The following is a 26,954-nucleotide window of genomic DNA, read 5'->3' as shown; positions in this document are numbered from 1 at the left end:
ATCAGAATACTTCAGTCTCAAGAGACTAAAGCTATTTTCAATGCTGTCCACCCAAGAATTTTCAAAGAAACAAGGCAACTTGCTACACAAAGCTTCAAAGACAAGGGATAGCTTTTGGTTTAGTAATTCTTTTGGAACTTGATTATCATGTTATCTTATGATCTTAAAAAAAAAAAATCAAAATATCATGAGATATGCTATCTAATTGACTCCCTCAAAACTTTTCAAGTTCTTAAAGTTAAACTAAAAGTTAATTTTGAAACTGTCTGCATGCCTCCAATGCAATTTCTTGATATCTTAAAACTACACAAGTTTAGACAAGATAATAATGCATTAGACATAATCCATAGAACACAGTTAAAATAAATTTACCTACACTGCTAACATAAACAACACTGTCTAGCTAAACAGAGAATTAAAAAATAAATAAATCAATCAATCAATCGTACACTAAAAGTTCTGAGTCATCTACACTGCTAATCTCCGATTCCATCATAGCCCTCAAATTCAGGGTTCCATCTCCCTCCAATGAAACTCTGAAACTTTTCTTTGAGGGACTACTTATGGGTGTTAGACCACCCTCAAGTGAGACCACAGCTGGAACTGGCGGAGGCGGTCCATGGTTACTAACGTCCCAATGCAAAGTTTCTGGCATCACATGCCCATTCCTTTCAAAATTCTCCCTCATTACTTCATCCTTGGCTGTGGTTTTTGGCATTTCAGGGCCCTGCACATTTTGAAGGTACTGCAAATACCTTTCACGATCATGTTTAAAGAATGCCTGCCTGTAATTTCTCAACGCAATAGACGAGATTCGATCATATCGAAGCAAGTTCCATTGATTGGCACCCATATAAATTTCTGGTAACTCCAGGGCTTTGCGAAGTGGGACAAGAACTTCTTTCTGTAATCGATTTCGGACTCTGTAAACGTAGTGATCCTCATCAATCCCTTTGTATTCAGGACAAGAATCATATGGGAAAAGCCTCCGAGCAACACTCTCACAAAATAAAATTGAACGATCATAAGAAGAGTAAAGAGAAGGGCACCATTTTGAAGCCAAACTAATATTTTCTATCCGCCCAGAATCCAAGTGCTCAAGGTCGGCCTTAAGTAGCTCAACAAAGAGATCAGAAATCCGATCATATAAGAAACGGTACTTTGGATCATACTTGTACCTCTCAATGGCGTTTTTCGCCATCCTATTTATTTTGTCATTTCTCTCTGTAGCCTTCTCTTGCTCAGCATTCGTCTTATATTTCACAGCCTTTCTTCTAAGCATTCGCTCTCTCCTTATAAGTTCTTCCCTGCTGTAGATTGTGTCATAAGTTTCAAGTTTCATGGTGCTGCCATTGACAATCCGTAAGAGGATTTCCAGCAAGTCTTTCAAACACGCATATTTGGCAAATGTCTTCAAATTGCATGCTAGCGTTTTAGGGTGGTAATGGTGGAGCCAAATAGCTGCAAAATAGAACTCCTCTCTTCTTTGATTTCTCAAATAATTAGTGTTCCTCAAAAGGCATATGAGTTTGAGGGTGGTAAGCGGACAGTGGTACCAAGACATCTCCAAAGAGTGCATAAGACCAGCTAATGATTTCATTTCTCTAAACTCTTTATAAAATTGAAAACATGGATCGGCTTCAACTTCCAGTGAAACCCGGTTTTCATCAAAGAAAAAGTCCTGGGCATCAACTAGACTTGGAATCGCAGTAACTGTTGAATGAGGGATTTCTGGAGGCCCAAGCGGTAGAAATGGAAAAGGGTTTAAATCTGCTGATGAGCTAGGACAATTAGAAAAACAACAGCTTAAAGACAATGCACCAGAAGAAATGTTTCTTAAGCCAGTCCACCTGGCTGTGATAGCTGCAGTCCTTTTGATAGAGATGCCAAAGAGTGAAAAACCAAGGTGACTCATAGTAGATACTACTACCTGAAGAGAATTATAGTTTAAAAGATCGAAGGACACATAATCAGATAAATTGCATGCTAGATCATGATAAAACTATTGACAACACGACAGCATGTTTGATAAGTGTGATAGACATCCAAAAGAAGAACGAAGAGATGCAGGGTATGTGTTTGTGAGAGGGAGAGAAAATTGGATGAGGGGCGGCTAGGGTTACAAGTTATATATAAGATGCTAGGTTTTAAAAATTAAACCGGCTAGGGTCGGTTTTTATGGTTCATCGGTTTTTTGCACACCCTTAAAAGGAAGTGTATTTTTCAGTTAAGTAGCCACATAACTAAATCTTAAGAATGAAACCTAAGGAACAGCAACTAAGGTACTTTACTTAAGTTTTATCTTTTATATATATATATATATATATATATAATTTTAGAATAAATAAGAAAGAAAGTTTTTTTGAAAGTAAAGTAAGAATGAAAGAAAGATTAAAAATTAAAAAATAAGATTGCAAAACAAGAGTATGATTTTAATGGGATTTTATTAGCTTAATTAGTAATTTATTATAGTTAAATAAAGTATTTGGAATTTTTCCTCCTGCTTTGGAATCTTTATACTTTAATTTAGTTTATATTGGTTTAGGAATTAAATTTTAGTTTGTTTTCACACAAAAGAAAAAAGAAAAAAGAAAAAAGAAAAAAGGAAGAAGATATTTAGAGTTCGTCTACACCCAAAAATCAATTGAGGAGTACAAGTATGATCCAAACTAGGAAGCACGGGCCATGGCAATTAGCAAGCATTGGTTGGAAGAAAGAGAGCAGAGCTTTAAATATGCAAGAGGGGCTTGAGCCTTGATGGATTTCTACGTGATGTAAGTGATGTCAAATACATTTGCCATCGAGCAACATAGACTTCAATACAAAACACCCAAAAATCAATTGAGAGTTTAACTTAGATCGAACATAAAACTAGAAAGGGTATCATTTTCAATTCTCTAGTACAATTGAGATCTAACAGTAGTTGAATTGTGATGTTATAAATAATTTTTTTTAAATTAATAATTATAAAATAAATAAATACGTAATAAGTTTATAAATAGTAATATTACAAGTTTATAATCCATCTTCTTCTTCTTCAGCTTTCCTCTCCATGTTCTCCTCCTTTCTCAAACGTCCAAACCTACTTCTAAAAACTCAAAAATCACGATCTTGGCACCGGAACGGCTTGGGTTTGTTGTTTTCTATTTTTTGGGTTTGTTGTCTCCAGAATTGGGTTTGAAGTTTTGAGAGTTAGTGAGGTCGATTAGATGTGAGTGTTTAGGTTCAGGTTTAGAGAAGAGGTGAAGGCTGAGATTAAACCATGGAGATTTGGCCATGGCGACCCGAAGGTTCTAAGATTAGAAGAAAGAAGTGTTGGCCATGGAGCTTAGGCCAAGATTTTGAAGAAAGAAGTGTTGAGGGAACTTGAGTCTCAATTTAAAGACTCAATTTCTACATAGATAAATTTTCATTTCAATTCTGCTAGCGCATAGAACTCGAGTCTCTAAAACTTAAGTTGCTACAATGAACTTGAGTCTAATGAACTCGAGATGTTAGTTTCCTAAATAATTTAGAAACCATACTAACTAACGAAATTTTTAGCAAAATTGTTATTTTGCAAAAGAGTAACACTTAGATACAGTGCTTAGATGTTGTTACTTAGATTCCTTTCTTAAGATTCCTCTCCAGAATTGGGTTTGAAGTTTTGAGAGTTAGTGAGGTCTATTAGATGTGAGTGTTTAGGTTCAGGTTTAGAGAAGAGGCGAAGGCTGAGTGTTTAGATTCTACGTAGATAAATTTTCATCTCAATTCTGCTAGCGCATAGAACTCGAGTCTCTAAAACTTAAGTTGCTACAATGAACTTGAATCTAATGAACTCGAGATGTTAGTTTCCTAAATAATTTAGAAATCATACTAACTAACGAAATTTTTAGCAAAATGGTTATTTTGCAAAAGAGTAACACTTAGATACAGTGCTTAGATGTTGTTACTTAGATTTCTCTCTTAAGATTCTGCCATGTGACTTTTTTCTTATGTATGGAAGTGTATTTTTTAAGTTAAGTAGTCACATAGCAGAATCTTAAGAGGAGAATCTAAGAAACAACACCTAAGATACTATATATAAGTTTTCTCCTTTGCAAAAATATCCGTTTGGCTAGCCTAACATTAATCCTGTGTCACACCTACAAAACATTTGTGAACTCAGCATTTCCAAACCGCAGGGAACAGAACCTTTTTGGGTGAGAGAAAGTGGCTTAGGGAACAGTACCTTCAAGAAGGCCCAACAAAAAAACAGCCTTTTAGGCCCAAGCATATATGATTTGCAGGCTTGTATTCTCAAGTCTCAACCAACAAAATCACAAGTGGAGCGGAAAAAGATTGCTTAAAATTGTATTGAAAATTTAAAACTTGAAAATTGCTTCTTATGCAATAAAAAATAATTAAAAGAGAAAAGAAAAGAAGCAGCATAGATCATTGAAATTCTTTCTCCTGTTTCCAGAGAATTAACACTTATCCGGACCAAGTTTGACCACATCCCGAACAATGGCAGATTTTGAAGAAATTTCACTACTTTCATCTGCTTTCTAATCATGCCCAAAATTGGATATCAATAATAGTTTGTTGACAAAAGTTACCAACATTCACTATAAATGGTTAGTTTTACAAAAGAAGAAGCTGAACCAAATGGCAGTTACACTTCAACATGCAGGGATTACGATTTAATCATTCAACAATCCAATCTTTTACTTATATTTGCTAGATTTGAAAACTTTTTTATTTTTATTTTTAGAATAAGCTAGATTTGAACTTAGGGCAATAGCTTACTATTAATTGACATGAAATTGATGTTTTTATGATTCCACTATCAATAAGATAGGAAGATGACATGTCCCGATAATGCACATGACTCACTTACTTAGTTGGGTTAAATAATACCACTACACACCCTTGGTGTAATGATCACTTCACAAGTATAAGTGCTTGTGGGGTGTAGGTCCCGATAATGCACATGACTCACTTACTTAGTTGGGTTAAATAATATCACCACACACCATTGGTGCAATGATCACTCCACAAGTATAAGTGCTTGTGGGGTGTAGGAGACAATGGTTAGGGTTCAAGTCTCAAAAGGGAGCTTCACACACATATACACTTAGATTAGTCTAGAGTAAAATTTCTATCTTGTATAAAAAAAATAAATAAAAAAGTTGGGTTAAATAATAAATGGTCATGTGCAATGCACATGACAATAACAAGTATCATCTTCTTTTTAATGATTGGAGCCAAACTTTGTCATTGATTTAATGCATTTTCTAAAAAATGCCCATAAATATAACTAATGGTCTAGTTACTAGTTAGGAGGAAATTGGTAGCAATCTTTTTCTCTAGGATGTGAAATAGGTGAGAATGATTATGATATTTTATAGGGAAAATTACAACTTATCCAATTGTGATTTGGTTGAAATTTAAGTTGCCTGCATGTGGTTTAAAAATTGACACTTTACCTACCTAAGGTTCACTTCTTTAAGTTTTCGTAAACGTAACCCACCTCTATACTTTCACCGTTAAAAACACAAAAAAATTAACAAAAACATAAAAATTAAGATCTAAAAGCATATTTCTTAAAATGATGAAACTTTAGCTTAAGAACATTCTTCCTCTTCATAAGAACATTCTCAAACCTATCAATCTAAAATCAAACACACCACAAATTAAGATACTTAGGGCCTGTTTGGTATATGTGTTTAAAAACTGAAAATTATTGTTTGAAAACATTTGTGGAAATATGTGTGGGTAAAAAAGTGTGTAGAAATACGTGTAATACTATTTAAAAACTGAAAAATGGTTGTTTGAAAACATAAACTAAACACCTTAATATCTCCACACACACACACACACAAAAACTCAAATAAATATCTTTCAATGGATAATCAAGAAAGATATTAATATCTTTTAATGATATTAAAGACATTATAAATTTTACAACGTGAGTCTTACAAGGATGTATCACAAATCACAAAAAGTAATTTAAAAATGCATTTAATAGGTTATTGACGTCAACATATTATATTAATTGTCACATAAATTTGTAAAGTTTTCAAGTAAAATTAATAATATTTCTATCATTTTCTTATTTGAATTATTTCTTACAGTTGGTGACATATGTATTTGTAAGATCCATACAATTTAAGTTGTATTATCTCTAGCATTATTCAGTTATTTGGGACTTCTTAAAAGTAGAGGAAAAATGTAAAACTATTTTTTTCCCCTGTATCTCCAAAAAAATATTTGTAAAAAAAAAAAAAATATATATATATATATATATATATGTAGGGACACGATTCTCAAACGGCCCAACAATGACGTTGGGCTCGCACATGAAGGATCCCTCACAATATGATTTGTAGAGAGTGGGCTTAAAAGGCTATCGTTCTGGTCACGGGGCGTTGGTCCAGGCCGAATCTTAGGGAAACTCAGGTAAGAAAGAGCTTCAGTCTAGGTATCCAAGCCCTACAACTTCACAACCTGAAGGATTGGACTCCTCAGATCCTGTCCGAGGAGCACTAATGTCTTTCTCCGGTTACCCGGCGGGGGGTTTTTCGTGGTGGTATACATATATTGTCCGGGCATTCTCATCCCTAGAGTTTTTCCCAGGAAGTGAGATGAGATCCCCCTTTTCTGATTAGTTTACATTTTCTTTTATACTAGCTTACGTTCGATGTCCCTCGTCCACGTGTAGGGTCAACTTTTCCAGGACTGATATTTGTCCCGTCAGTCTAATCCCAGAATTGTTGGGAATGGTTAATAAAGCCTAAAAATCTGGTTCTGTTAGGTGCAGAGTCTCATCAGTGAAGGGTATTAAGGACAACTTCCCTGAGATATTTTCTGATCTTTAAAGTTTGCCCGTATACCACTTTCATCAATGAGACTTTGGGTCTGTCGAGGACCAAGCTGTCCTCGGCTGTATCCCTGGGCCATTTTGAGCTTCTTATCTTTAAGCTTGGGCCATGGCCTTCTTCGACTTAGGCCTGTGGACTCCCCATAAGCAAGCGGGCCGGACCCATAAATTATTGGGCCCCACAATAGCCCCTCAAAACCCTGCTGTCCAACATCTTGGTTGGAAAGGTGGGTTTTGATAATACCGAGCCTTTATTGTGGCTCGTTTAATTCAGCCTTTGATCGACGTTGGCGACTCTTCACCTCCTCAGGGAACGCGCTAGTCTACAGGACGTTTCCCTCAATTTACGCGCGATGCGTTTATGCCGCTTGGCTATCCGAAGCATGCCTTTAATGTTTTTCTTTTACGAGGCCTCTCAGATCTAACGGTTATTGATGGCGTGGGAGAACGAAACGACGTATACTTATTTGTAGGTTTCCCTAGGGATCTGAACGTGTTATGTACCCTCTTTTTCATCCCTTATATAAAGAGAGAGAACAAAAGGTGATTCTCTCATATCTGAATCCCTCAGGCTCTTCCCAAAGTTCACTTCTTCCCTCTGGTTATACCCTATCCAATAATACGTTCACCATAGTAGTCAACCATGAATAAACCGTTCCTTTCCCAGAAACGCCATGTCCTAATAAAGTTTAAGATGGCTTGGTCAGGGCAAGGATGGCGGAGACTCAAGATTTGTCTCCCCTTCCTTTTAGCCAAAATCCGAAGCAGGGACTCGTCACATCTCACTTTTGGTGTGACTGAGTCAAAAACATCCATTATCACCACCATCCGCTCTCTCATGAGCATATCTAACATGGCACCAGTGTGTTAGGAGTCAGGACTGGGGCAGGGACTAAATGCCCCTGCTTCTTCCTCTCTTCGTTCACTGGCGCCACCTTTTGCCTCTCTTTCTTCCTTCTCACCTTTTCCCTCTTCTTCTCCTCCTTCTTACTCATGTCCTCCATCTTCTTCTTCCTTCGCGCTCCTTGATGACAAGAGCTTGCTGAAGTGCTTCCATGTGTTCCAATTCTTCTTCCTTCTCCTTCATCTTTTTCTAAAGAAGGTTCTTCTCTTGATATGAACAGTACTGAGGCAGAGATTGGAGAGACTTTGAAGGCGAGTTTAAAAGACATCTGATTGTTTACTTATCTGTATTGCGGATGCTATTGTTGCTTTGGCAATTCATTTTTGTATAGGCTTGTTTAAGCCCTTCTTTGTACGTTGTAGTAATTTTTCATATTAATAAAAGTTATTGTTATTCTACTTCGCATGTTCTGTTTATATGTTTTAATAAATTTGCGAGTATTGCTCGGCACAATAGTATAGCATTTGAATCAATGACAACTAAGGCCAAAATACTTGCTAATAAAAAGATGCCACCATAACTTTAATAAAATTATTCGAAATGGCAATGCCGACCAGTGAGGAACGAGACTCACCTTAAAATTAGCCGAGATAAGGACTGAGTGTTTGATACGGTGTAAGAAGTAACCATCCGAGGACATGTCGCCCGCAAAATGATCAGTTTCCTTAGGCTAATGAACATTGGGTCGTTTCGCCATCTTCTTAACACATTGGCCTTAACCTTTTACAGTATTTTGAGCTGAGAACCTTCCCCATCCGAGTAGTTGGTTTCCCCAAAAAGGCTTGAGTCCGAGGACTTCGCAACGCCTGGGTTCTGTCTAAAACTTGTGTTTTTCTTTTCTTTTGCGTACTTGGTTTCCCCATAGGCTTGAGTCCGAGGACCATGCAAGTCCTAGGTTCTGTCCAAAACTTATGTTTTTCTTTTCTTTTGCGTACTTGGTTTCCCCATAGGCTTGAGTCCGAGGACCATGCAAGTCCTAGGTTTTGTCCAAAACTTTTTGAGTTCAGATTCTCCCTTTCTTCAGATATTTCACTAGGTGCCGAGCAGGGGTTGTCCTCGGCAACGGCTACTTCTTGGCGTGGGCCACAGTCCCTGGGCCCTCATGCAGAGCGGGCCTGGGCCGCGAAGTCACTACGCCCACGAATTAAGAGGTATTTATGCAGTCTTTGGCCACGCGGTACTTTCTGACGTCCCAGTGTTCAAGGTGCGTCTTTACGAGGCTCCTTTAATCTTATGGTTACAGTTGACGTTGGAAGTTGGGCCAGAGCCATTTTGTCTGTAGCGTTCCTTGGAACGCTACGTAAGTTGACTGCCACCACCTTATCTTTTCAAATAAATAGGAGGGAGAGAGAGTTGCTTTATATACACACAGCTCCTTCAGTTTCCTCCCAAATCACAACTCTTATATTCAGTGCTGTCCTCCCTTAACATAACATGTTTGAGGCGAAGGTTGGGAAGAAAGAACTCTCTCCGCCACAGAAGCGCCGTGTCCTCATGAGACTCAAAATAGTAAGGCATGGGCACAGGAAGCATAAGTTCAGGGAAATACTCCATTTCGACCGAGGGGAAAGGGTGTCTCTCCCTCTTTTAGTCAAAATCCGAAGCAGGTTCTGTTCATGCCAGAATTTTGGCGTGTCAGGAGAAAGATTCTCCGCCGTCAGCGCCTCTGCCTTGTGGCGGGCAAATATTTAGAGAAAGCCCCTCAACTTCCAACTCCCTGCTCCTTTCCTTCAGCGGTGTCAGGCTCAAGTTGGGTTTCTTTTGCTGCCTGAGTCATGGGCATGTAAAAGCATTGAGGAAGAGCAAGGTCTTGGAGCAGTAGCCAACCTCTCCTCTGACCCACCTCATCGGTTTTCTCTTATTCTCTTGTATCTTTCTTTTTGGTTATGTGGTTAGCTTTAGTAGCCAACCTCTCGTCTGTACTGCTCCTCAGCCTTGTTTTATTCTCTGCATCTTTCTATTCAATTATGTAGTGAGCTCTGACATAAGCTGATTTCAGCTTTTTATTGTACGCTGTACTACTTCTTTGTTTTAGTAAAAATAGAAATTTATTTACATGTTTTGAGTACTGATCTTTTGGCAACACTACTTTGTGAATGGGTGTGCTCTATGTGTGTGTTTCTTCAAGAATATTTAGAGCAAGATAGCTTGAAACATAATCTAACTAACTCTAATTTACCCATAATACCAGGCATTATATCGATAATTCATAGTAAATCAAACTTAGGAAACTAACCGGGGTAACAGTTGAATATTCTGTGATAAGCGCGTGAATACCGTCCAAGACTGATAATCTCTAAATAATCCATTCGAGCAGTCGACTGGGAAGCAGGGAACTCCGATTGTGCTTCAGTGTACTTGGTTTCCCCATAGGCTTGAGTCCGAGGACCATGCAAGGCCTTGGTTCTGTCCAAAACTTGTAAGATATCTTTTTTGTACTTGGTTTCCCCATAGGCTTGGGTCCGAGGACCATGCAAGGCCTTGGTTCTGTCCAAAACTTGTAAGATATCTTTTTTGTACTTGGTTTCCCCATAGGCTTGGGTCCGAGGACCATACAAGGCCTTGGTTCTGTCCAAAACTTGTAAGATATCTTTTTTGTACTTGGTTTCCCTATAGGCTTGGGTCCGAGGATCATGCAAGGCCTTGGTTCTGTCCAAAACTTATGGTTTTTCTTTTGTGTACTTGGTTTCCCCATAGGCTTGGGTCCGAGGACCATGCAAGGCCTTGGTTCTGTCCAAAACTTGTAAGATATCTTTTTTGTACTTGGTTTCCCCATAGGCTTGGGTCCGAGGACCATGCAAGGCCTTGGTTCTGTCCAAAACTTGTAAGATATCTTTTTTGTACTTGGTTTCCCCATAGGCTTGGGTCCGAGGACCATACAAGGCCTTGGTTCTGTCCAAAACTTATAAGATGTCTTTTTAAGTAATTTTTTCTCTATACTTATTTATTTTTCGAAGGTTAACCCCTAGGCCAGGGAGGGGAGAGTTGGCTTGAGGCCGGAAGCCCCTAGAGCTGCCCGCGCCGTTAGTAGTGCAAGGCGTAGCCCCTAGCAGAAGCTTATGTCGGAGTAACAACTGCACGTCGCCGGAGATGGGAAAAACTCGCGAATCTCTGCTTGCTAGAGAGTTGACTCATGCGCCACCCGTGCCAACGCGCAAGCCTCCCCACAGATGGCGCCAATTGTAGGGACACGATTCTCAAACGGCCCAACAATGACGTTGGGCTCGCACATGAAGGATCTCTCACAATATGATTTGTAGAGAGTGGGCTTAAAAGGCTATCGTTCTGGTCACGGGGCGTTGGTCCAGGCCGAATCTTAGGGAAACTCAGGTAAGAAAGAGCTTCAGTCTAGGTATCCAAGCCCTACAACTTCACAACCTGAAGGATTGGACTCCTCGGATCCTGTCCGAGGAGCACTAATGTCTTTCTCCGGTTACCCGGCGGGGGGTTTTTCGTGGTGGTGTACATATATTGTCCGGGCATTCTCATCCCTGGAGTTTTTCCCAGGAAGTGAGATGAGATCCCCCTTTTCTGATTAGTTTACCTTTTCTTTTATACTAGCTTACGTTCGATGTCCCTCGTCCACGTGTAGGGTCAACTTTTCCAGGACTGATATTTGTCCCGTCAGTCTAATCCCAGAATTGTTGGGAATGGTTAATAAAGCCTAAAAATCCGGTTCTGTTAGGTGCAGAGTCTCATCAATGAAGGGTATTAAGGACAACTTCCCTGAGATATTTTCTGATCTTTAAAGTTTGCCCGTATACCACTTTCATCAATGAGACTTTGGGTCTACCGAGGACCAAGCTGTCCTCAGCTGTATCCCTGGGCCATTTTGAGCTTCTTATCTTTGAGCTTGGGCCATGGCCTTCTTCGGCTTAGGCCTGTGGACTCCCCATAAGTAAGCGGGCCAGACCCATAAATTATTGGGCCCCACAATATATATCTCAATTTTTGCCCCAAAATTTGGGAGCTCATTTATTAATCGTAAGATGGGGTATCCCCCCCTCCCCCCACACCCTACTTGCTTTCACTGCCTTGCCTTTCTCTAGGCAGTCGTCTAAGTCGCCTATGCCTATGGCCGGCCCTGATCTTAAGTGGGTAAAATGTTAACTTTTAAACTATAAATAAGCAATTTAAATTTTGACTAAATTATAGCTGAGTAAGTTGTAATTTGTCCCTATTTTATAGTCACATCTAACAGGACTACCAAAGATGTATTGTCCCTTCTCCTAAAGAAGCCCGAGGAGAAGAAGAAGCCTGATCAAAAGAAGCCTGACCAAAAGGCCCAACTTTTCATACCCTATATGCCTCACTCCTCACAACTACTGTATGTGAGAGAATGGGTGGTGTTGTCCATATTGGCCAGTGGCAGGAGCCCAATTGTCGATCATGCTCTATAGTCTATACAGTGACAATCCAATACTATAATTGTCTACATCTCATATTTTCTGTGAAAAGGCAATGTATCTATGACCGTTAGTACAAAATGATTTTGTTTTGTTGCTTGCCTGGATAGATGGTCTTGTTTTGTGGTGAGGCCCTTGGCTGATTTTATTATTATTATTATTATTATTACAGTTTTAAGTTGAATGGTGGGCTACTTTGATTTCTTAGGGCTGTTTGGTACATATATGTTTAAAAATTGAAAATTGTTGTTTGAAAATATTTGTGGGAATACGTGTAGGTGAAAAAATATGTAGAAATACGTATAATGTTGTTTAAAAACTGAAAATAATTGTTTAAAAACACAAACCAAACACTCCCTTAGTTTTGACAAAATGAAGAGTGATGAGTACACAAATTTGAATCGTCCAAACTCACCATCGAACAATTATAGTACCTTAAATGAGCAGTTAGTTTCTGTTTGATAAAAATTATTTTGCCAACTTATTTTACTATTCAACATATTTTTGCTACTATTCATAGGTTTCACTACATTTTTTAGTACTATTTATGAGTCTTACTGTACTATTTCAACTAACTTTTATCTTTATCTCCAATATTTTCAGTAAAAAATTTTCAATTTCATCCAAATAAACGGATCATGCAAAAAAGCTGTTATTGACAGACATGACCGAAGTTATCAATGACCTCATTAAAGCACCAGGGATGTTACCAAAAGTGTAAATACGGCCATTAAAGGCCTCCTTTGACAAGAAAGAGATCAACTACATAAATTCACTCTAGAACACGAAAAAGGTACACACTCACAGATACACTTAGCTATTTGGTTATATTTTCTATTTCTCTCTCCCTAATTATCTGACTTTATCGTCGAAGACTTGTCAACTGGCACAATGTCGGTGTCCCAAAGGGAGGAGCATCTTTGTTATTATTTTTCAGATCACGACTACGCTCATACCAGACTTCGTCTGGACGACCTTATTACTGACAAATTATTGCTTCATCAAAGAGAATCCCTATTTACATTGTGTCCTGATTCCTAATACAATTGGCATCGTATAAATTGAATAAAACTAAAATATTCATATTTCCAATTTGAAAAATCCTAACAATGAAATGCATGGTGCAAGTATGCAACCAATGTGGAGAATTTGACTTTCCCCAATCATGCATGGTGCCTATTGCCACGGGGAGGTACCCAACCCAAGTACCCAACAAACATGGATCCCCACTGAATTGTAATGTATTGCCATTTGTGTTCAACTATACACATACACATATAAGTATATTTAAAGGGCGTTTAGTACATGCACTTAAACAACAGTTTTCAATTTTTTCGGTAATACGTGTGAGAGAAAAAGTGTGGAAATATGTGTAATGTTGTTTAAAAACTGAAAACTGTTGTTTAAGTTGTGGTATCAAACGGGTCCTTAATATTTTTAGAAGGCAAATTCCACTTTCTCCCCTTAATAATTTCTTTAAAATTTTCAAAACAGTAACATATAAAAAAATATTTTATTGCAAGCAACACAAGTCCCTCAAGTAAATCTATGGTCCTCTAGACTTGAAAGTATAAGTTGGCATAACCGCATAAGGAATGTATTATGTTATACTACAATGCAGGTTAATCAAGTTTGAGGCAAATGCTAATGAATAAGAGGATGCTATGAAGAAAAAGAAGATTGATCAAGAGAAAGGTGATGTTTTGGTTTTTTTGCTATTTTGTTTCCAAATTGTAGAAGTGAGTTTTGTTTTCTTATTTAAATGAATGAAGACACTATTTTGATTTGAATAAATGAACATTTCATTTTTATATTATTTTGAAATGTTTCCATATTATTTTGATAGTGATACAAGGTAAATCAAATAAAGTTTTTGAGCATATCAAGGAAATCACTTAATAGAGGGCGTTTAGTTCGCCATATTATACCCTTGATGTGATGCACATTATGATAATGTGACATTAAGATTTTTTGTTTATTTATTTTTTAACATTGCCATAATTTAAAATTACAAAATATATCACATCATTCTAATTTTATCACTTTCCTAAACAATATAATGTTGTATTCTTGTATTGAAATTACAATAACGCAATATTATGGCGTAATGTAACATTATGACAAACCAAATGTCCCCATACAACATTATGTAATGTTGCATGACTTATTATAGGTTCAAATCCAACTCAAATCCCATTTATGGTGTGTGTATAAAGAAATCTCAAGAGCTATGGAATAATTAGACCGTAAATCAAAAGGATTTTTTCATTCAAATTAATTAAGAAAGAAATTTCTTAAGGATTTTTTTTTTTTTTTTAATGAGCATAAAAGGAGAAAAAAAAGTTTTCATTTTTATCATATTTTATAATCAACATAATCACTAAAGTACATAAGTATATTATTATACTCTAGGGTTGACAAACTATTTTTATACGGGTGTGTGGTGTTTTATTCCCTTTATTTTATAGTTATAATAATGATTAATAATGTATAACTCAAATAAAAAATCTTTTTTTTTTGGTTTCGTTGAAATTGTGTTTTTTTTAGTTGCGTTGTTAAATTCTCTTTAACAAAGAAGAGCCTAATACATATTTGGTTAATTATTATTTAATAATACTTCTTTTAAATAACAAATACCTTTTGGGTCCGTTTGGATTGAACTTATTGTTGCTGAAACTGAAAATTGAAAATTGAAAACTGAAAACTAAAAGTACTGTAGCAAAATAATTTTTAAATATGTGAATAGTATCGTAGGACCCATTTTTAATTTTTTTAGTGCGTGAACAGTGATAAACAGTGCTGCTACGGTGCTACTACATTGCTAGTTGTCCCTTGGAACGCGTGAAGTGAGGAAAAAAAAAAAAGTGGAAAAACGCAGCTTTGGATTTAGTGGAAAACACTGAATCCAAACGGCACCTATAGCATTTATCCAAATTTTTATTTTTTTAGAATGCCTACTTATATTATCTTATGTTAAAAAAAATGTACTTCTGTTTCTCAAAAAAAAATTAAAAAGTAAATAATTACTATTTAACAAAATATTAAATTCAAATCGTACGGATCAATAATTAGTTTTAATTCATTCTCAAAAAAAAAAAAAAAATCTAGTTTTTTAATATAATACGAGTCAGAGGTTGATTTTAACATATCTAACACTATACTCTGCACATTACTTAATACTTATTACTCAACAATCAGATCTTTTACTAGATTATTAAGAGAGAGTGACATTGGTCATGGAGAGAGAAAGACTGAAACGATCAAATGAAGAGGAGGATACTCTTGCTCGCAGTACCAAGAAGTTTAAGGATAGCCATCTTGTGGATGGAACGAGGGAGAATGTTAAGGGAAACAATGTGGAGAGCTATAAGGATAAGTTGGTGGGTGCAATTCCTGGAGCATTTGAGCAAGCTTTTGGCTTTGATTGCTCTATGCAAGAGGATGTGGAGTCTGATAACGAAGAGGATAGCGATCAGGATGGAAACATTAGAATTGGATTTTCAAAGGAAGAGAAGATGCGCATGAGAGCTCCTTGGCAAAAAGCACTGATTATCAAAACTTTTGGGAAGAGGATGGCTTTTTCTTTCCTTGTTGAGAGGGTGAGGAAAATGTGGAGTCCGTGTGGAGGCATGGACTGCATAGATTTGGGTTATGATTATTACCTTGTGAAGTTCGAATTAATGGAAGATGTTGATACCATCCTTAAAGGGGGTCCCTGGTTTATTGGGCAACAATTTCTTGCTATCAGACAGTGGGAGCCAGGATTCAAGGCCTCTAAAGCAACTCTCTCATCGGTAGCAGTTTGGATAAAGTTACCTGAGTTGCCCTTAGAGTTCTATGAACCGAGTGCTCTTAAAAAAATAGGGAGAGCCATTGGCCCAGTCCTCAGAATCGATTCTCACACTGTCAATTGGGAGCGGGGTAGGTTTGCTAGACTATGTGTTCAAGTGAACTTGGACAAGCCTTTGGTAAGGAAGATATTTATTGGCAAGATTGAACAAAGTGTGCTCTATGAGGGTATCAATGCCCTCTGCTTTTCGTGTGGTAGGATTGGGCATAAACTTGAAGCATGCCCGTACATTGTTAAGGAGCAATTTAAGGAGCGGAGTAAGGACCAGTGTGAAGTGCACAATGAGACGTCAAATACCCAGGAGGAAGAGGGGTTGAAGGATAAAGAAAAGGAAAAACCACAGGAAGAATATGGGGAATGGATGGTGGTCAGTAGGAAGAAAATGAATAATAGAACAAAACCAGTGCAGAACTCGATAGAGACGAATCACATGGCTGACGTTCAGCTGACGCAAGCGTCCTCTGCTACAGCTGCCATATCTAGAGTGGCGGGACATTATGGAAGAAATGGCAAGAGAAAAGCGCTGCACACACAACTTGCTGTATTGCAGAAAGGGACAAATGTGATGGCTATGTCTAGTCAAAGCCAACCAAAAATTGGGAAGGGTACCAAGGAAAAGGGTGTACGCACCAAATCAAACCAGAAAGTAACTAGTATAGTTGGGATGCAGTCCAAAGTGGTGGGCCAGAGTAAGAATAACGGAGTGTTTGTGTTTGGGTCTGAGGCAGAGCCAAACCCATTTTGTTTTTCTAGCCCTTTCAGCAATAAAGATAACCCAAATGACTTAAAAGAAAACTCTATAGCTGAGGGTTCTGGTAACAGTGATGGAGAGCAAAGAGAAATGGGTGATCTTTTACAAAGGAAAGGTGATTCCTGTGGGGAAAGAGACAATCCGTTGGATAAAGCAAGATCCAACAGATGTATGGGGCTGGTTCGAGCATGACCTGATGGTGGCGTGAAAGAATATGTTCCTGTTGACGGAGAGAAGCAGGCAACTGGGGTATCTGCCAATGAAAGACGAAGCATGGATCATGACTTCGGACCCGTGGTGGAGGTTCTTAACGGATCGACCTCTAGTGCCGGTACCTCCGATGACAAGCTCAAGGTCATCAGTCACAGGATCAAACATGCAGAACAAGGAAAAATTTCTGTCAGAAGCGAAAGTGGGGTGGACAGAGTCAAAAGTCGCAATAAGGAAGAAGTTGCTAACTGCTCCGGTGGAATGCTCATTGATGGGCAATTTACACAAGGTGAAAATGATCCAATTTGCCGAACCGGAGATGAATGGCACGATTCTAATCAAGGCTACTTAGGAAGAGCTGGGGATAATAAAGCATTCGGTGACTCTATTCCGGGGGATTTGGGAGTTGAGGAAGGAGTTGTTGGAGCTATGGAGATCCAGAGACACTGAAGACTCTTCTTCTTTGTCTGAGTTCGGTGTTTCCTCTTCTTCAAAAATTATGAATATTTTGATTTGGAACTACAGAGGGGCTATGAAACCCCTATTCAAGAAAACGGTTATGGATTTGGTGGATTGGCATTCACCAATACTCATGGTGATCACGGAAACTAGAATGAGTGGTGCAAGGGCTGATGAGATTATAAAGGCTCTGCCTTTTGATGGGTATGCGGTGGCAGATACAATTGGGTTTGCTGGAGGAATTTGGCTGCTATGGCGAACTGACTTGGTGCATGTTGAAGTCCTGGCAGCTACTGAGCAGGAGATTCATGCGCTAATTCAGGTAAGATCTCAATCTTTTAGCTGGTTAATTAGTGCTATTTATGCTAGTCCTAGATTTGAAGAACGTTGCATTCTGTGGAATAACCTTAAGATTTTAGCTAATATGCATGACCTACCTTGGGCACTTATGGGTGATTTTAATGAAGTTTTGGCTGTTGAAGAGAAGTATGGGGGGAACCCGATTTGCCAGAGAAGAGGTAGAGCTATAAAGGAGTGTATGGATGAATGCAGAATGATGGATCTTGGCTATACAGGTCCTATATATACCTGGACTAACAAGAGGGAGTTGGATAATTTAATTCAATGTAGGCTTGACAGGTGCTGGGTTAATCCGGGTTGGAAGAATTTTTATCCGGAAGCTAATGTAACTCATTTAGCTAGAATTAACTCAGACCATTGTCCGTTGTTATTGAACTTAAATCCTTTTTTGGGTTCCAATGTGGACAAGCCATTTAGATTTCAGTCTATTTGACTGAGTCATTGTGATTTTCCGACAGTGGTGAGGGATGCTCGGGCGGATAGTGAGGGTGATCTTGCTGAAGCTATTTCTAATTTCAAAACTAAAGCACAAAATTGGAATAGAGAGGTATTTGGTAATGTTTTCATAAGAAAAAAGAAAATTCTGGTGAGATTGTTGGGAACACAAAGGGCATTAGCTCACTGCCCTAATAGTTTTTTGATCAATCTTCAAAAGCAGCTGTCAGAGGAGTACAATTTAATTCTTGAGCTTGAAGAAGAGCTGTGGGCCATGAAATCCAGAACCAGTTGGATAATTTCGGGGGAGAGAAATACAACATACTTTCATATTTCTGCGCTCAATAGGAGAAGTAAGAATAGAATCATCTGTGTCCAAAACAGTGAGGGTGAATGGTGTCGTAATCTAGAGGAACTTAAAGAAATTTTCAACTCAAGCTTCAAGAAGCTTTATCAGTCAGAGCAAGTTTTTTGTCCTATTACTACGCAATGGAGCTCGGATTGGTGTGCTAAGCTTAGTCAAGAAGAAGCTGGTAGCTTAACCAACATTCCCTCGGATGGGGAAATATGGAATGCCCTAAAAACTATGAAGCCTTACAAAGCTCCTGGTATTGATGGGCTACATGCTGGATTCTTTCAAAGGTTTTGGTTGGTGGTTGGAGAATCAGTAAAAAGAGAGGTTAAGGAAGTATTCTCAAGGTAGAAAGTTCCTGAGTATCTAAACCAAACCCTTGTTGCACTGATCCCTAAGCAACTTGGTCCTGAGACGGTCAGTCATTATAGACCCATAAGTTTATGCAACACGATATACAAAGTCATTTCAAAGATCATTGTTCTGAGGATTCGACCACTGCTGCCATCCTTAATTTCCCCAATGCAGACTGCCTTCCTCAAAGGGAGAAGGGGTACAGATAACGTAATAATTGCCCAAGAATTAATTTATTCTCTTAGGAAGAGAAAAGGAAGGACGGGATTTATGGTTATAAAGATTGATCTGTAGAAGGCTTATGATCGCCTAGAGTGGTCATTTATCAAAATGGTGCTAGAGCATTTTGGGTTTCCAGAGATGTTGATAAATTTGATCATGTGTTGCGTGTCTACTACTACCACTTCCATTTTGTTCAACGGAGGTAAGCTGGATTCCTTTCAACCTTCGAGAGGAATAAGGCAGGGAGACCCTATATCTCCCTATTTATTTCTTCTATGCATGGAATTCCTTGGGGCCCAAATCACTAGTATGTGCGAGGATAAGAGATGGGATATGGTTAAAGCTTCAAGAAGTGGGACGAGCTTCTCTCATGTTTTCTTCGCTGACGATTTGATGCTTTTTGCTAAGGCTGATAGGAAAAATTGTGAAGCTATCATTGAAGTGTTGGATAATTTCTGCAATCTTGCTGGGCAGAAGGTGAATCTGACCAAATCAAAGATTTTATTTTCTCCTAATGTGGCTTGTAGGAGAAGGAGGAGTATTTGTAGGAGACTTGGGATTGCCGCAACCACCAACCTAGGAAAATACCTTGGTTTTCCCATTATTCATCAAGGTAGAATGGGAAGCGGATACAATTTTGTGATTAATAAAATACAAAGCAAACTGGCTGGATGGAGGGCAAATTTATTGTCAAGGGCTAGTAGAATGGTGTTTGTTAAGTCAGCAGCAGCTCCTGTGGCAGAGTACTACATGCAATGCCAAGCATTACCCGTTAAGGTTTGTGATCAAGTAGATAAGCTTATAAGGGACTTTTTGTGGGGATCAACAGAAGAAAAAAGGAGGATGCACTTGGTTTGCTGGGATAAGGTAACTCTCCCTAAAGAGCTTGGCGGGTTGGGGTTGCACAAAATGAAGGAAAGAAATAATGCCATTCTTGCAAAGCTTTGTTGGAGATTAGCTTGTGAAAAGGAGGCTCCATGGGCAAAAATGCTTATGGCCAAGTATCTTTCAGCAAGCAGAATGACTGTTGAAGGAAGTAAGCTCCCAGGCTCTAGTTGCTGGGCGGCTTGTAAGAGGGGTGGTCCAATTTACGTTAAGGGACTGAAATGGTCAGTAAAGAATGGTGAAACAGTGAAGGTTTGGATTGACTTTTGGCTCCCAATGGGCACGCTGAGATCTCTCATCGAAGGGCCATTGTATCGCGAGGAAGAGCTCATCACTGTAAAGCAATGTGTTGATCATAATCATGTATGGAAAGAAGATTTCTTATCCTTTGATTTACCCGAAAATATACTCAATGCCATTAAAGCTACTCCACTGTCTTGTAATAATGAGGCAAAGGACTCGCTCCAATGGGCCTACTCTAAGAATGGATTTTTCTCTTTGAAGTCTGTATATTTGTTGGCAAAGGGGCTTAATCCTTTGAAGCTTGATGCTGTATCGATGGAGTGGGTGTGGAAGATTGAAGCTCTTCCTAAGATCCAATTTTTTCTTTGGTTATGTTTACATAACAGTGTACCTACCGGAGAAGTTTTGGGGTTGAGAGGCCTGAATATTGATACTTCTTGCAGTTTGTGTCACCGAAGCAATGAATCTGTTGATCACTTACTGAGGGGTTGCGAGTTTGCTAAGGACTATTGGTAGCAACTTCATTTCCCGACCTGCTTGAGGGAGACTTTCAACTTATCCATTGGTGAATGGCTTGAAGCAAATTGCAAATCAGATGTCATATCTAGGTGGATGGGGATTCCTTGGAAATTATTGTTTCGTATAGGAGTGTGGAATCTATGGTTGCATAGAAATAATTACGTTTTCAGGACAGGCAGGTTGGAGCGGACATTTTACAAGAAGAGCATTAAAGATAGTGCGGAATTTTTCTCTGTGGGAAGGAATGCCAAGCTGCCTAAAGCTAAAATTGTAATTGAAGTGGATTGGGAGAAGCCTCCAATGGGGTGGGCGAAGTTGAACACAGATGGGTTTGCTATTGGGAGCACTGGACGTGCTGGTGGTGGTGGTATCATCAGAGATCATGATGGGCAATGGTTGAAAGGATTTGCAAGGCCTCTTGGGGGCTCCAATAGCTGTATGGCAGAATTGTGGGCTCTAAGAGATGGGCTTCTATTAGCCAAGGAGATGGGACTTAGCAATCTAATTATTGAGATGGATGCTTTGAGTGTTGTTTTGTTGATGAATAATAATACTGTCAACTTGTTAATGGATCCATTACTAACTGATTGCAGGAACCTGCTGAGTGAGATCCCCAACAAGTAGATAGTTTACATATATAGAGAGGCCAACCAATGTGCTGATACGTTGACCAAGCTTAGTGCTAGCAGTGTAAACTCTTTTGTTATCTTTTTGTATCCTCCGTTGGTGATGGAAAGTATAATAGCTTCTGACAAAGCTAGTCTAAGATGTAATAGGCTTATTAATTTTTAAGTTTAATGAAAGTTCCATTGCTGACCAAAAAAAAAAAAAAAAAACACTATACTCTGCTTAAAACTTCAGTCATTGCCCTGCCCCTCTACCTGCAGGTGACACTAACTAACAAGCCAGCCTTGGTATCCGAATCTACAGAGCTTTGAGACTTAAAAATGGCGGACCGCACGTACGTAATCAAACTCTCCGAGTTTTCTGTGTTGTTGGAACGGCCAATACGAAGCTCGACAAGCTCCGATTCCTGTCCGATCCAATCCTCAATACATTCTCCAACAACTCTTCTTCTCTTCTCTAATGGTATATACACATTACACATTCTCTAATCTTTGTCTATATATATATATATATATATATATGTTTTTGATTGTACAAAAATAGAATTCTAATGTAGTGCTTCATTTTGTGAATTGGATTAATAGATAAATAGCTTTGACATTTATTATGTATTTAGCTTTTGGTGTTTATTTATCATGTATAATGTATATATATTAAAGTCGAAGCACAGTGAGAATCCAAATTGAATTTAAATTAGATTGTATAGTAAAAATAAAGCTCTGAGTGTAACTCATATCACTTTTTACAGTTTTTATACCTATCAAATGGTCAAAGTTCATTTTCTTGGTGTAGCTCATTTTAGGGTCATATCCTCTGTTATAATATGGGCATCAGGTTTATCCTTTTTCCTACTTGATTTTTGTAAGTGCATAAAATAATTTATGAATATTTCTTATATTGAATTACACGACATTTTCTTTAGTTATTTGTTTTTGTTGTGAAGGAAAAAAAAAAAAAAAAGATTTCTTAGAGTTTAGCCCGTGAGTGATTTTTGTTCTTGAAGTTTGAAGTGATCACTTTTAGTCTTTTGACGACGTGACCAATTTAAAAACTGACTTCATCACCATTCCATACTCCATAGGGACTAACTGTGTTTGCTTTAAACTATATGGACCAAAATTGCTCATGAGCTCAATTTTAGGGACCAACAATGTATTTTGGCCAAAACACTAATTTGTTCTTGTTACAAGCGGTGATTCTTGATGTTTCTTCTGGCCTGCAGAAGGAGGTTGAGAGTTTTGGGAGCTTTTATATTTGTGTCGAGAAAGGATGTTTTCTATTGTTGTTTTGAGTCAGTTGGGCAAGCCCCAACATTGCTTCCGGATGACAGAGGCAAAGCTATTGCTATAATGAGTAAAGCACTTGAACATTCCCTTAAGAAAGCTCATGAGGATGGCGTTGTTGCTGGAGTCATTGGTATTGGAGGCAGTGGAGGGACATCTCTTATATCATCTGCCTTAAGAATTCTTCCGATTGGAGTGCCTAAGGTCATTGTGTCAACAGTAGCCAGTGGTCAAACCTTATGTTGGGACATCAGATCAGATTTGATATTTGTTTCCATCGATAGTTGATATCTGTGGGGTTAATAGTGTATGTGGGGTTGTGTTCTCAAATGCTGGAGCTGCTTTTGCTGTAATGGTGATTGGAAGGCTTGAGAGATCCAGAGATTTTTCTAGCGTCAATGAAAAATCTACAGTTGGTTTAACAATGTTTGGGGTTACAACTCCATTTGTAAATGATGTCCAAGAAAGATAAAGAAGGTTATGACTTATGAGACCTTGGTTTTTCATGCCACTGGGGTGGGGGGAAGGGTTATGGAGTCTTTTGTTAGAGAGGGATTTACAGGCAGTTCTCTTTATACAATCCATTTGCATCCAAAACTCCAAAGCTTGAACAAGACACATGCTTTGTCAAAAGAAGTGGATCTTTTATGTCTTTGGAAGTTGTCTATAAAAAATTTGAACTTTCTTGTATGTTTGGTAGTTAAGAAATGTGAACCAAAAGTTTTTCTTAGGTTGTTTTTCGACCATAAATTTCTATATTGAATTGATGATGTTAACATCATCAATTTTAGGTGACTTCCAACTTGTCTTCGAATAACTAGTTGAAAAGACATCTGCTTAAGCTAGAGATAGGTACTTATGTTTGTTATTTGAATGTTTCTTGAGTTAATGTTGGTACTTTAGAGCCGATGTTAAATTTTCAAACTTACATTTGTGTCATATCATGTTATAATGGCATGCATCTAATAAGAAATCTTTAATTGACTCGCTTTGCATGTATAGAATATTTTCTGATTCATATATCTTTCTTTTATTCAGTCTGTCAAGGTGTTCGTAATGGGTTGAGTTGGTGGAGCCAGATTATTTAATCCTTATAATTTCTCTGTGATTTAATTTAATTTTTTTAATCCTTTTCCCCCCTGCTTGGTGATGGCTTCTTCCTTTCATATATTTACTTTCTTTCCTGTTCATTTTACTTAGGGTGTTTTGGACATCACAACAACAGAGGTCGCAGACTATTTAGTTGGAGGTGCCATGGCTTGTGAAGATTCCTGCTTTGATGCCATTATAGAGAAGAGGATCCCATTAGTCCTAACTGTTGGAGCCTTAGACATGGTCAACTTTGGAGCTAAAGATACCATACCTTCTAATTTTCAGCAAAGAAAGATTCATGAGCATAATAAGCAGGTGATGAGTCTCTACAACCCTTATCCTTCTCTTTGATCCTTGTCATTTTATTCTGGCATTATTTTAGGCATTTGAGTGCTTTGATTTTCAAGATACTACTAAAATTTATCGTCTTAATGTTAATTTATGCATATGACAAAAGAGGTTTCATTTTCCTTGTGATTCTAATGGAAAAACAAAGTCTCTGATCTTTGTTTGTTTCTCTGCTGGAAGATTGGAATCTCATGTGTTATGCCATAGCAATTGTAATACATCCTCATCTCTGATAAATTATACATCAGAGTGTGTATGACAGAATCTATATTGCCGTTTTTAGGTTTCACTGATGCGAACTACGCCAGATGAGAATAAAGGATTTGCTGAATTTATAGCAAACAAACTAAACAAGTCGTCATCAAAGATCTGTATTTGTCTGCCACAAAAGGATATCTCTGCTCTGGATGTGCAAGGGATGCCCTTTTATGATCTCGAGGCTACTACTACTCTTATAAATGAACCACAAAGACTTATTCACATGAAGATCGACAGGATCATTATTGCTCATTTACTAGAGCGTGTCTGATAGGAGCTAAAGCTGCTGAAGTCAGTCCTGCTGAGCTAGAGTTAGTTATGCTGAGCTGGAGTTATTCTGTTATCATTGTTACAGGTAGTTGGTATAACTAATTAGCAGTTAGTCAGTAGCTTCAGTGTAATGGAATTGGCATTGTAAAGCCTATAAAGGGGACTATATGAATTGTAAAGAATCATTCAGAATATTAATGCAGAGCTTCTCTCTATTCACTTCTCTCTCTCTCTCTCTCTCTCTCTCTCTCTCTCTCTCTCGTCTGCAATTTCCTTAGGAGGCCTAGTTCCTTTGAAGAACTACTCAACTTTCTCTCTATTTTTCTTGAAATGAATTGTCTCTATCAAGTGGTATCAGAGCCTAGTTTTGTCACAATGAAAGAAACTTGATCCTTGTCTACTCTTACTGAAGAGGTGAATGCACGTTCAAAGACAACTAAGTTCCATCAAGATGAGATGCATGAGATTCATCAAAAGTTGGATGCAGTGACTAGTGTGCTGCAAACCTTATCCGAGATTGTGCAAAATTTTATAGAAGCTGGGCATCATTGGCAGCAGAGACTTTCATGTCCAGGTGGCTCAAATCAACAAGAATCAGTTTTGACTGTTATTCCAAAAGCTGTAAGGCTGGAGTTCCCTCAATTCAAGGGGGAGAATCCATTGAGGTGGGATTATAAGGTTCACCAATTTTTTCCAATTATACAATACTCCACCTAACTAGAAAATTTTGTTGGCCTCATATCATATGGAAGATAAAGCTCTGGTATGGTTTCAGGATGTTGAGGAATCTGGGCAGTTCACGAGTTGGGAAGCATTTGTGAGAGCCCTACATGTTAGGTTTGGTGCATCAGCCTATGATGACCCTCTAACTAGGCTAAGACAAGTGAGTTCAGTAGCTATCTACGATGGCCAATTTTAGGCATTGTCTAATCGAATCAATGAAATCTCTGAGAAGCACAAGCTGAGTTGTTTTCTGAGTGGGTTGAAGGATGAAATAAGGTTGCCAGTGAGAATGTTGAATCCTCAGAACCTGAACACAGCATTTGGACTTGCAAGAATCCAGGAAGAATACCTTCCAGCTAGTAAGAAGATAAGGCCATGGAATGATAATCAGAAGGGATTAATTTTTGGTCCACCACCATTGATCAAGAATGAAGCTAGGGATGCCAAATTGCCAATTTAGAAGCTGTCACCATCTCAGGTAGAGGAAAGGAAGAAGAAGGGCTTATGTTTTCATTGTGATGATAAGTGGGTTGTTGGTCACCAATGTGAAACCACTAGAATTTTTTTGTTGGAAGGGTTACAACAACAATTGACCTGTTCATATGAGGTAGATCCTAAGGATGAGTCAGTGGAGGAAGTTAGTGACCATTTGGAGAGTTCACAAGCCATAGTAGAAGGGATCGTCGAAATTACTCTTTATGCTTTGCTTGGTAGTCCATCACCAGGTACTATGAGAGTATAGGGAAGGATTAACAACCAAGAAATGATAATCTTGATTGATTCTGGTAGCACTCATAATTTCTTAGATGTGTCTATGTGGATGTCCTTGCAATTACCTTTATCTACTGCAGACTGTTTTGGGGTGAAGGTAGCTAATGGAGCTATGTTAAGAACAAAGGGAGCTTGTCATGAAGTTCCTTTGAAAATACAAGGCACTAATTTCTTGTTAGATTTGAATGTGCTGGTTTTGGGAGGCTGTGTTGTAGTTTTTGAGAATCAATGGTTATACACTTTGGGCTTGATTCAATGATATTTCAAGAAGCTGACAATGGAGTTCATTCAGCAGGGGAAACCAGTTTTGCTTCAAGGATTAAGACTGTCTGGTCTGCTCTTCAAGATGCTGATGTTTTTTTCAAGCCTACCATCAAGAAAGGCTTACTGTTGCAGATCATCAACTGCAAAACCAGTTCAACAACATGCTGAGATTGACAACTTGCTGCAAGAATTCAATAAGGTCTTTGCTCTACCTATTGATCTACCACCTTATAGAGCCATGAACATCAGATTGTGTCAAAGGAGGGCACTCAACCCATTTGCGAAAGGCCTTACAGGTATCCATTTTATCAAAAGTCTTCCGGAGACCAGCTGCCTTGTTCTTTTAGTGGCTCTTTGTTTGACTAGTCTCGGGCTTGGGGGCTCACATCTAGTGAATCTCTCCCCTTATTCCTAAACTCTCTTCTCCTTTGTAATTAATTTTCTGTTTTGTTTTCTTTTTCTCTGTAATTTTTGGTTTGCTTTGTTCCTTTCTTGCATAAAGTAGTTTCTTGAATATACTTCTTTAT

The 26,954-nt window shown here is 38.3% G+C and overlaps 2 protein-coding genes and 1 pseudogene across 2 annotated transcripts; 2 read left to right on the top strand and 1 right to left on the bottom strand.

The window, feature by feature from the left end:
• Window positions 1–439: 439 nt before the first annotated feature.
• LOC126719888 (uncharacterized) lies at window positions 440–1,915 on the bottom strand. The gene has a single exon (XM_050422392.1). The coding sequence runs from the start codon at window positions 1,913–1,915 to the stop codon at window positions 440–442; it is 1,476 nt and encodes a 491-aa protein (XP_050278349.1).
• Window positions 1,916–17,521: 15,606 nt separating this feature from the next.
• LOC126719886 (uncharacterized) lies at window positions 17,522–18,919 on the top strand. Its single transcript, XM_050422391.1, has 3 exons — window positions 17,522–17,996; window positions 18,240–18,328; window positions 18,440–18,919. Exons 1-3 carry the CDS (start codon window positions 17,522–17,524, stop codon window positions 18,917–18,919), a joined length of 1,044 nt encoding a protein of 347 aa, XP_050278348.1.
• A 3,444-nt stretch (window positions 18,920–22,363) lies between these two features.
• On the top strand, window positions 22,364–26,941 carry LOC126718700 (toMV susceptible protein tm-1(GCR26)-like; annotated as a pseudogene).
• Window positions 26,942–26,954: the final 13 nt, after the last annotated feature.

Source organism: Quercus robur, chromosome 3, assembly GCF_932294415.1.
Source record: "Quercus robur chromosome 3, dhQueRobu3.1, whole genome shotgun sequence".
Lineage (NCBI taxonomy): Eukaryota > Viridiplantae > Streptophyta > Magnoliopsida > Fagales > Fagaceae > Quercus > Quercus robur.
Note: the sequence above shows the minus strand (reverse complement) of the source record. Positions and strands in the feature narration are given on the sequence as shown.

What these genes read in the sequence shown, in the direction of transcription:
- LOC126719888 (XM_050422392.1), bottom strand. Translation starts at nt 1,915, where the DNA reads ATGAGTCACCTTGGTTTTTCACTCTTTGGCATCTCTATCAAAAGGACT.
- LOC126719886 (XM_050422391.1), top strand. Translation starts at nt 17,522, where the DNA reads ATGGATTTGGTGGATTGGCATTCACCAATACTCATGGTGATCACGGAA. An exon ending in GATGGATCTTGGCTATACAG is followed by an intron (nt 17,997 to 18,239) that starts GTCCTATATATA and finishes ATTTTCCGACAG; the next exon opens with TGGTGAGGGATGCTCGGGCG. An exon ending in CACAAAATTGGAATAGAGAG is followed by an intron (nt 18,329 to 18,439) that starts GTATTTGGTAAT and finishes CTTCAAAAGCAG; the next exon opens with CTGTCAGAGGAGTACAATTT.